This window comes from Pelmatolapia mariae, linkage group LG16_19, assembly GCF_036321145.2.
Source record: "Pelmatolapia mariae isolate MD_Pm_ZW linkage group LG16_19, Pm_UMD_F_2, whole genome shotgun sequence".
Classification (NCBI taxonomy): domain Eukaryota; kingdom Metazoa; phylum Chordata; class Actinopteri; order Cichliformes; family Cichlidae; genus Pelmatolapia; species Pelmatolapia mariae.
In genome coordinates, this window is record NC_086241.1 from 32180416 (window position 1) to 32191659 (window position 11244).

Sequence of the window (11244 nt, forward strand, 5' to 3'; positions counted from 1 at the left end):
CAACAGCATCAACAGGAAATTAATGAAAGCTAATCTCCAAATTATAGAGAGAAGAATTTGGTACATGCCATGCCTCCTTCTATTCATGTCAAGTTACCACGTTTAAGGGTTTTCGTGTTTATTTCCTCTTCATCAAGTTTTTCATGTTTAGGATGCAATTGCATTGGCACAATGAATAAAAAAAAAAAAGAAGCGTTACATACACAGCTTGAAAGCAAGACAGCTGCTGCAGATAAATAAGTGGTGTGAGAGGAAAAGCTCTGTACAGCAGTTTGATATTTTAAGCTCTGTGGGAATGTGTGAGTCCGTTATCAGTCCTTTACATTACTGTTATCATTTTGCCTTAGTTAACTGTTGTCACTGAAAGCATATTTCTCTTGGCTCTTACTGGAAACTGGAGCATGGCTCCATTTCACGGGCATCTCCATCTCAGTGACTGTATAAAAGTGTCCATCTCCTGTAATCAATGACTTCAGCTTGTCAAGCCGAGAGGATAACAGCTCGCAGCTTTTTCCTTGTTGTTTGAGCATGTGCATTGTAAATCAGTGTCTAACAGGAAAACGCTGGGAGATTAGCAGGCTAGGAAAGCTAAAGCTGGCTCTGTTTTCACTGTTCTGAGATCAGTTACAAACCACATTTTGTGTGGAACAAAACTAGCATTAGCAAATAGACAGTTTTTTCTTCCTGACCAATTTGGAGTGCAGTGTGAAACTTTTAATAAGTCCTTTAGCACATTATCAAGGAAAACCTTGATAGTTTTAGCCTTTTAGTTTTGATAATTTATGTGCATTTTGCCAATAATACACCCATATGGAAAAGAAATAGTAAAAACTTATGAAAGACTTACATAAGATGAGGCCTACTTCATATAGTGAATCATATAAGGCTTATATGATTTACTCATGAAAGTGGCCACTTTCTCATTACATTTTTATATATTGTTTTAGTAAGTATCCAAAACATACAAGTTTCATTGATATGATTTTTCAAGGGATCTTATATCTGTTTTCACTCTTGTATGCTTTTCATACAAGTTTCACACAAGACAGATACAAACTTTATAAGATTTATATATATCTTTTCCATATGGGCAGTTTTAAGTGTAGCGTTTTATTGCTTATTCTTTTATGTTCTTTTTTTTTTTTTTTTTTTTTTTTTTTTTTAAAGGAATGGTTCTAAAAAATACATTGACAGCTAATAATAAAATGTTTTGCTAATATGGTAGATATTTATTTAACTATCCATGCATCCATCTTCTTCCGCTTATCTGGGGTGGGTTGCTGTATTTAAGTATACAGACAAAAACAAAACAAAACAAAAAAAACAGACAGCACAAAACATTATACTTTAAGGTAGTTCTTATATAGAGCTTTTTTACTCTTCCTGAGCACTCAAAGCACTTTATCTGTGCTTATTGGGTCAGTATCTCGCCCAAGCATGCAGTCTGGAGTAGCCAAGGTTTTAAACCAGCAACCTTCTGCTCTACCAGCTGAGTTACAGTCACCCTATGTAACAGCCAGTGTTGTTTTTGTTTTGTGAATAAAATTTTATGCCTGAAACTAAACTTGGAATGAACACAGAACCCATTAGTGGTTAGAACAGATGAAGAATGCTGCAAATGTAATATTTTAGCATTGTCGATTGAGTGGGTTACTGTTCCCGTGTCTTGCTGGGCCCCCAATTTGAGCTCGTCAGTCGGGACAGTGGGGGCTGTTGACATGGGTCCTGGGTCTGCTTTTCCTCACCTTGCGGTCTCAATCACCTCTTCACTGCAACAGCTAAATTCTGTTTGGTTGTCTACCTGTCTCAGTTTTGTCTTTTAGGTGCTGTTTGTTTATTGTGTGTTTGACACAGATCTGTTTGGTCTATCAACGACTTTTGTCTTTTTCTCTCTCTCTTTTTGTCCCTTTACTTTTTTGATTCCTCCTTCTTGTCTTTATGTTATTATCTTCTCCTGTCTTTCACCAGCTCTGACATAAAAAAAAGAATGTATCCTTATTTTTCTCAAATAATTATTCCTTTAATCAGCTACAGAGAATTTTTAATCAAGTACATAAGGTAACATTATAAATACAGCAACAGGATTATATCAGTGTATTAAACCATCAGTCAAAGGAGGGGCTTTATTTATGTGGGAGAGATGCATTAAAAGCAGTATACTGTAACTGGAAGCCCCCAGCTGTAACCGAAGCATCAGAGAGGAACTTCAGTGTCATCACGTTCCCTGGAAAACATCACAAACAAATGTTTTGTATTGCTGTAAATCCAAATGTTTCTTTGTGTTCTTTTGATGTGAAAATGTGAGGGCTCTCACCTGTGCTGATTATATCATCTGGCAAATAATCACCACAGAACCTGGAAATAGATTTTATAAAGTCAGGGTCACATTCTTTTTAGACTAGAGACTTTCTTGCATTGTTTTTCTTGTAATTAAAAGATTTGGCATTTGAGGCTGTGAAAATGTTACCTTGGGTTCTTGAAACATTTAACTGACATTTTTCCTAAATTCGGACATCTTCTGTGCTAAATAACTACCCAGCTAGTTTTTCTCACCTCCCAGCAAAGCCCGATACGTCATCGTAGCTGTCGTAAACCTCCAAGTAATCTGCCAGACACTCTGTATCATCCTCTACATCAAACTCCATGAAGTGGAGGCGGATCTTCTGGCCCAGGCGGACTCGGATGTGCCAGTAGCAGATCTGTTCATCTTCATACTCCTCAGGGAACCCAGGAGACTGGATGATCTTCTGCTGCTCTGTCAGGACCCCGCCACACTCCTTGGCTATAAGAAATGACATGAGTGGATCAAGGTTTTCAAAAAATATAATGTGAGAATATATTTATATAAAGGAAATAAAATTCAGCTATTACTCTAAATTTTTATTTCTGTTTAATCAGTCTGAGAACCAGCAGCTATAAACACCCCCAACCTTCACCATAATAGATTACTGTCTTTTTTTTTTTTGCATGAACCTTTAGAGTGCTAGCTAACTGGGACTAAACTATTAAACACTCCATGTTTGCTAGTTACAAAGTTACACTTTGCTTCTAAAGTAATGCATAACATTAATCACATTATATTTTTCAGCATTCAGTATTTAGTACATGTATGTGTACATGTACTTAATTCAGTAATTACATTACAGTCACAAATGTCCTTACTCGAATCACAATGGTTCTTCAGTTATCTTAACCCTGGGTGGACTGAAATAAAATTCAAACAAATCAGCCTTTTTCTTCCTGCACTTTGGCTACAATCAAATGATTTCAGTTCATTTTCAGCAGAAGGAAAATAGTGGAGTAGTCTACAACTGTTGTGTAGGTAAGAAGTAATGTATAATACTTTATTATACTCATGACTTTTTTGAGAATTTACTCAAACATGATTACAGTTAGTTTAATACTTTAAGCCAACATCTTTCACAGCTCACCGAGCTCAGCTGAATGTTCCACTGGTAAAAACTGTTCCTTGGTGGTGTTCTTGTGCTGGGCACTACAGAACATAACCTCAATACAGCAATTCTGTATCACTTTAATAGCAAGGCAAGCATCTGTTATTGTAGGGTACACCAGCACTGAAGAAGGCTGGTAGGAGCTCTTGCAGTACATTGATATATGGTGGCTTTTGAAATTAAAATCAATGTTCGCTGCGTATTTCCCTTCTATACTTTATTTTACACCTGTAAAAAGCAGCACATGATTATTCTAGAATATACTCATGAAATATATGATTTTACCTACTTTAAAAAAACTGATTTGACTTTACAAAAAGGTAACTGGGTAATATAACCTAATGGGGAGGAAAAATGTAGTGTCAACAATTTATTCTTTTAGTCTGTTGCTGGGACTGTGCCTCAGCATATGAAACATTTAAGTTTGGGGTGTCCCTTTCATGTGAGCTCTGAATAAATTCAAAACAGAGAAAAGGAATCCTGTTGTTGAGCAAGACAAAAATCAAACACACATGCTGAGACAGTGACAATCACTGCTGAGCGACACGAAATTAATGTTGTACAGAATCTTTCATGTTTTGTTCAGATTTGCAACAGTAAGCTAACATCTATCAAAGGGTACAGTTTAGCCAAAATGTCTGATCCAGACATGGTGAGAGGGATTAAACAGCTGGCTGACGTGCTGATCTAAACTGCCAAATTTTGGGATGAGAGAACTATAACCAGTTTCATAAACTGGTTTAACTAAAATTAATATTTTCTAAAAGAAACATTAAATTCCATCAGTATTTTATTATTCTGCATATCAGTGTGTGTATTGTCATATACATTATATAAGACAACATGTTCTTAGCTAGGAGTAAGACAGCAAGAGACAATCCTGCAACAGTTTGTTTTCTACTTAAGTGCCACTTAAGTGTTTTGCCTCTTTCTAAGGTTATCTCAATTCCAATTCTTCATTATGTATTTAGTTGTGACTTGAACAAAATTTCATCAAGGATACAAATTTTGATGTGTGTGTATATACACACACATGCACAGGCATAACATCATGACCACCAAGAGGTGAAGTGAATAATGCTAATTATCCCTTGATCGTGACACCTGTAAGTAGGTGCGATATATTATGGAGCAACTGAACATTTCCTCAAATATGGAGGTTGATCAAGCCTTGAAAGCTGCTAATTCCTACAGGTTTTCCAACGTTTCTGGGTTAATTACAACCCCCTTTGTCTGCATAAAAGCAGTGTTAGAACACACTATGGTACCAAACCCTCGTATCAGTTGAACAGTACTGCACTGCAGAAAGTAGTGTGTTGCTACAAAAATGGCAAGAAAAAGGCAATTAACAATGGAAAAGAGACAGACTATCATGACACTTAAAAAGGTCTTTTCTATAGAGAAATTGCAAAGAAAGTCAAGGTGTCAGTGAGTACAGTTTCCTTCACCATCAAAAGGCACTCAGAAACAAACTGTGACAGGAAGAGGTCTGGCAGACCCAAAGACACAACTGAATCAGAGGACGAGTTTCTGAGAGTTAACAGCTTACATGATAGGTGGGCTCACAGGACAACAGCTTCAAGCACAGCTTAATAGTGGTCGTAGTAAGCAAGTCTCAGTTTCAACTGTGAAGAGAAGACTTTGAGCTGCAGGTTTGACAGGACGAGTTGCAGCAAGAAAGCCATTACTAAGACGTAAGGCAAAGAGGCTTGCCTGGGCCATGAAACACCATCATTGAACTACTGAAGACTGGAAGAAGGTATTATGGACTGATGGATCAAAATTTGAAATCTTCACTTCATTATGCAGGATCTCTGTACCCCGTCAAGTAGGTGAAAGGATGGTTCCACAGTGTGTGGCATCAACTGTCGAACATGGAGGAGGAACTGTGATGGTCTGGGACTGTTTTGCTGGATTGAGGGTCAGTGACTTGTACAGAGTGAGAGAGAAACTAAACCAAAACGGCTACCACAGCATTCTGCAGTGGCGTGCTCTCTGGTATGCGTTTAGTTGGTCAGGGGTTCATCCTACAGCAAGATAATGACCCAAAACATAAGTCCAAGCCAGAACTACCTCAGGAAAAAAGAAGAAGAGGGTAAGCTTGAAAACATGCTTAAACAAACAGTCACCGCAGTCTCCAGACTTAAACCCCATCCAGCTGGTTTGGGATGAACTGGACAGAAGGGTGAAAGCAAAGCAACCTACAAGTGCCACATTTATGGGAACTTCTGTTAGAGATACCGGAAAAACTTCATGAAGAATATTTGATGTCTATTGTAGAAAGAATGCCACGGGTGTGTTCAGCTGTTATATCTGCCAAAGGTGGCTACTTTGATGAGTCAAAGGTTTTAGTGTGTAAATTCATTTGGTTTCTTTTTCCGATTGCTTATTTGTACTATGCTTTTATTTCAGAGTACAATGAGACATTAAACTGGAGAGAAACTAAACTTTCAATAGAAAATGATGCAGTATTATTTAGGGTCAACATTGAGCTGTTAGAGCTCATAAGCCAGAATGTGTCTTAGTTATCTGTTATTCATCAGTTCCACTGGCATCCACCAGGTTTATTCATTTTCTGACCATGAAATTAATGACTGAAATTATGGTTGTGAGTCAAGACAAAAAATGGTCCCACTATGGTCTCATCTGCACTAGTTGCCTTTATGATCCTCCATTTGTTTGACACAAAACTGTGCTAAATCTGAGGCACCTCAAGATGACAGCAGTAAAGATAAACAGTGGTAAAGCTGTAAAGGTTTTAATGTGTCCTGACTCACTAAATAAGCAATATGCAGAGCACTGACCAGACTCTACCCATGAATGTGCAGCTGTGTTTTTAAGCACAAAAAAAACAAGTATTGTGCTGTGTGTCTAGTGATACAAATCCTGTTTATATATACTGACTTAGCATGTTCCATGTTTTGAGGTAACTGGAACATGGTGCAAGTGTTACCAGTATCCAAATGGATGAGTTTAAGTAAAATTATAAACTGTGCAGTTGTTATGAATGTTAAAATTAGCTATTGATGATAAAACTGGTTTTGGTTAAAGGCTGTAAAAATGTTTATTTCTACTGTAAAGTTTTTTTATTTTAACATAGGAGTCTGTCTCACTTTTGGAGCCAACCTCAAGTGATCTCCAGAGGAATTGTTTTTGGCACATCTACATTTGTATCTTTTTGGCAGCTCTGCTGCTGCTTCATAACCTGGTGATAATTCTATGTGGGACTGCCACTAAGAGCCACCCTTTCCAATTATACATAGTCATTGTATTAATGAATGATGTAAAAATATTAAACAGTGCACAACAGAAAGGGAACGTCATACTCACAGTTTGGGTTGTAGCAGTAAACATCCCATCTCTCACTTTTGTTCAGCCTGTATCCGTAGTCAATTATGCCAACCTTCCCAAAACCACAGTTGGATCCGGATTTAACGATTGGGTAGCCAACGCGTCCTTTATCAAACCATCCAGCAGCGCAGACATGAAAGCCTGAACATGAGAAGAAAGATTTTTTTCCCCCAACTATCCCCCATGAGCTGTTGATAATACTGACACAAATAAACTACTGTATGCTACAAAGTATGAGAAGTCTTTTAACTCTGCTAAGAACCAGAGAACAGCTGGTCAAAACCTGTTGGGGACCAAGATTTGGCTGTTTTTCCTATATGTGCACACACAGAGGAATTTAAGTTAGAGTCACAATCAGCAGCCCCCCCAGAGCAGGCCAGATAAAACAGGGACCTCCTGGGTAGACTCCTGTGGAGAAACTCAGCTGTAACAGCTGACAGTAAGGCTGATTGTAAGGCCAGAGGCAGAGGCTAGAGTCCATTTCTGTGCTGTGGGAACAGTGACACTACCCACCAAAGAAGTTGTTAACAGACTTTTACAATATACAGGGAGTGTTTAAAATTAGGCGAGATGGGATTAAGGCAACAGGCACCCATGGAAACACTCATGGAAAGAATTGTTTCACTCACTTCTTCCTTTTGACCTTTACCCTGTCAGCACATGCAGCACTTTTCCTACAAGTTAAAAGCATTCCAGGGGTTTAAGATGTTACATCAGGATGTTTAATGGACTACACATTAAGGAAGCGCCTGCATGTGTTTTGAGTGAATCACTTCTGATGAATTACAGTCCACACACACTTCTTTCCTACTTCTCTGGAAGGAACTCTGTGTGTGTGTTGTGTTTGCGAATGAACTGCTGCAGACCTATTTGACGAGCTGCCTCCAGTTGTTCGTAAGTGGCCAGCGTCCCTCCCTCATACTTGCAGACAGCCTTGGCCTCTTTATACGTCAACTGGTATCTTCCTTTGCGTGATTCCCGGTGGTAAACTCCAGCTGCTTGTTCTGTCAAAGACAGAGAACAGAAAAGGAAGTCTAAGCCCTGGGATTCGCTGCATACAGAGATAAAGACTAGAGATTCTACATAGCATAGTCATTTTGGTGCCTGAGGCATGTTTAAAAGGACCCAGTGGTTACAGCCAATTTGGACACCATGTTTTTATTGTGAGAGAGAATGAAAAAGACTGTGTGATTCTTTCTTTCTTTTTTCAAATTGGAAATTGGAAGGCCACCAACAATTTCGTCCTATCAACAGGGAGCCTTCTGCTGATCCTGTGCTTTTACGCATGCTTGACTGCAAAACTTGGCAGAAAGCATTCTAAATTAGCCAGTTGATATTTTGATCTTTTTAATGAATGTAATGTTTTTACAATAATTAAACTCAGTGCTACAGTAGCCTTTTCAACATGTCGGCTCAGACTGGCGATATCCAGCACTCTACATAGTACTACATCAGTATGTTCTGTAACAATGACCAACCTTAAAAGTTCATATAAACATGTAACCAAGTAACAAATATTGTATGAATTCTTTTTCTTCAGTCTTGCTTCTGTATGAAGGACTGAAACTGCCAAAATCAAAACTAAGTAAAGTTGGAAACATAGGAAATAAATGAGTTAATAAATGAATAGAATTTTATGATTTTATTTTATGAAGATATACGACAATAAATGACATACAAATTCATCATTCATTTATCTATCATTTATTATATTGAATCTATTTAATGTATTTTCATTTTTTTAATTCATTAATCTATATTTTCTTTCCAAACAAATGTTCAGGTATACATACACACACATATATATATTTAAACAGCAGCTTGCTTGATTAGCATTATTGAGGACTCCTCAAAGCTGTGATCTTCAGTAACATTATTAATGTCACAATAATGGAAAGCAATCACATTCCCAGATTAGCAGAAACAGTATTGAACTCTCTTGTGATCTGGACATTTTGGAAAGCCCTGAGATGAAGTCATTTCCTCATGTTTACTGGCCTCCTGCAGCACTCCTGCCAGGTCATAAACGTGCAGTTTGGCACGAGGGAAGCAGCTGGACTACTGTATAGCCTATTAATCCTCCTGACAACAAGCCTTTATATGAAAATAACCTCTGCTGTGGATTAACACAGGAAAAAACTTTCTAATAATCACAGGTAGCTGGAGGTTGAACTAGTTTTTATGAATAACCAAAAACTGACTTCGCAGCTCTAAGGGGATGCAGTTATTCTTATCTGAACTGGATAACAGTTTCTGAAAAAACCTTTCAATGTTTCTAGCTACCACTGCACGAAAAAAAAGAATCTTTCGGTCTTACCTAGCCAAATTGAATTATGAAAAATTCCGTTACTGTAGCTCCATGCCTCCACATCCTTTAGCACAAACCCAAGTATCCAAAGAAGAGCCAAGACACGCATCCTGCAGCCCTCAGTGCACAGCTGTTCTCTCCAGATGTTTCCAGTAGTTCTCTCCTATGCCCCTCTGCTGCTTCTGGCTTTATATACCAAACGCTGACTGCTGGTGCCTCCCAGGAGAGGTGGGAGGTATCAAGTAGTCTGGTGTGAGATAATTAACTGCAGCCAGTGACCACTTTTACAGTATCCAGCACAAATAAGGATAAACGCTGGAGTTAGTACTGTTTGTCTGTTCACTACAACAGACGTTTGTGTTGTCAGAAAAAGACCCTCTTAAAAATAAAGCAAGTCAATTCAGAGGTTTTGTAAAGGGTTAGACATTGTGGAAATGTGTTTAACAACAGAGGAGCGTGTAAAGTTATATTTACACACTGCATAATAAAAAATCAGAGAGCACTTGAACCATCTTATCTTTGATTTTTGATGTGGGTTGATTATTTTGGTTTGCAGTCACCTTGTTATATCATTTTGTTCTAAACACGTTTGTGTGTCAGTAAGGACTGTTTACATGAATGTTTAATCCACAAAGACCAGGTTTGTGTTCCTTTTATTTTTTGAGCAGTATATTTAATGATTTTAAAAAAAACAGTTGTTGAGTTTTAAAAGTCATTTATAAATAAAATACTGTACATTACTGTATATAAGAATTCATTATGAGAAAGACTTACACTGCCTTAGAAAACATGTAGGAGTCATTCAAACTGATAACACTTTTAACATTGTTGCTTTAATTTTTATTAATGTGGCTGTCATGCTTCATTATACTGTATATTTCTCTGTGAGTGGCATCAGCATTAGCTAGGTGTTTGTATTCTCACATGAACAGTGAACTAAATAACTAATTATAAAGTTTTAAATTATAAAGATGAGAGTTTCGTGAAAAGTTGTGTGCTGTGTTTTTAGATTTTAGCCCAACTCTCACGTACAGGATCAATTCCAACACTTAGTGCCAAAAACTACAGTTCCTCTAATGACCGCTGAAGGCTGGTTCAAAATTGAGTCAGTCTCCACTGAACTCTGTGTGTGTTGTGTTTGTGAGAGAAATACACAACTTTACAGCATGTTGAATTCAAGAACAAAAAAAATCTGTTTGGATCTTTAACGCTGATTTCCTCCTTTAAGACAACTGCACAGTGGGGGGATAACTATATACGTATATAACTTAAACATTTGTGTTGTGGTAAGGCTTAATGTTAAGGTTGTGACTACTTGACTGACAGGTGTCCCAGCCTGCAAAAGACATGTAGCCACTGTGACATTAGACATTGTTTTAGGACACATTGGGCTCACATTGTGGAGCTTCAGTATTACTGCACTGGCCACAAGTACTTTATTTTGTTTTTTGTTTTTTTAACAAAAAGTGGCCAATGGATTCAATGAAATCAGCACTCAGAGTTAAATATAGTGCTTAATTTAAGTATAATACTATGTTTAACAGTAGCACACACCTACTGTGAAAGTTTCCAAAACATTTGTGAGTGTAACCCTTATTAAAGAAACACCAGTACCCAGCTGTGCTGGATCCTCAGGAGATATCCATTAAATATAAACACAAATTGCAAACAATAAAAATAAGACAGACTTGTTTTATTTATTTATTTATTTTACCCTGAAGATACTTTACTAAAGTGGAGAGTCCACCCTGAAGATGATTCACAGCTGCATGGTGACGAAGTCCACAGCAAGTCAAAGACGTGATGGAGTAGCACAACACGAAGTGGTCAAGTCCCGAGGTAAACTGTTTTTTCGAAAAGTGCGCAGTTGAGATACAGCTGGCAATTTAAAGTAAAGCATATTGTTGGTTGACTGATGACAGGGTAGTAAAAACGTTTATGGGTTACCTAGGCAACTGGAGCCTGTAATATTCACTAGTAACTGACGGTCAAAGTAATTCATGACATATGAATCACTTCCTGGTTATCTGGACTAATTTTCAGAAAACGCTGAGTAAAACCACAGCTCTGTTTCTTTCTGTTGCTATGAAATGGTAAAAGTATACTTTACATTCGATGTACGTTAAAATAACT

The 11244-nt window shown here is 37.6% G+C and overlaps 1 protein-coding gene across 1 annotated transcript; it reads right to left on the reverse strand.

The window, feature by feature from the left end:
• Nucleotides 1-2063: 2063 nt before the first annotated feature.
• Nucleotides 2064-9268, reverse strand: tnfaip6 (tumor necrosis factor, alpha-induced protein 6). Its single transcript, XM_063499645.1, has 6 exons — nt 9121-9268; nt 7670-7807; nt 6783-6944; nt 2554-2782; nt 2315-2355; nt 2064-2224 (listed from the first exon to the last, which is right to left on the reverse strand). Exons 1-6 carry the CDS (start codon nt 9218-9220, stop codon nt 2124-2126), a joined length of 771 nt encoding a protein of 256 aa, XP_063355715.1. The 5' UTR covers nt 9221-9268; the 3' UTR covers nt 2064-2123.
• Nucleotides 9269-11244: the final 1976 nt, after the last annotated feature.

What these genes read in the sequence shown, in the direction of transcription:
- tnfaip6 (XM_063499645.1), bottom strand. Translation starts at nt 9,220, where the DNA reads ATGCGTGTCTTGGCTCTTCTTTGGATACTTGGGTTTGTGCTAAAGGAT. An exon ending in GGAGGCAGCTCGTCAAATAG is followed by an intron (nt 6,945 to 7,669) that starts GTCTGCAGCAGT and finishes TCTCATGTTCAG; the next exon opens with GCTTTCATGTCTGCGCTGCT. An exon ending in GTATCGGGCTTTGCTGGGAG is followed by an intron (nt 2,356 to 2,553) that starts GTGAGAAAAACT and finishes ATCTATTTCCAG; the next exon opens with GTTCTGTGGTGATTATTTGC.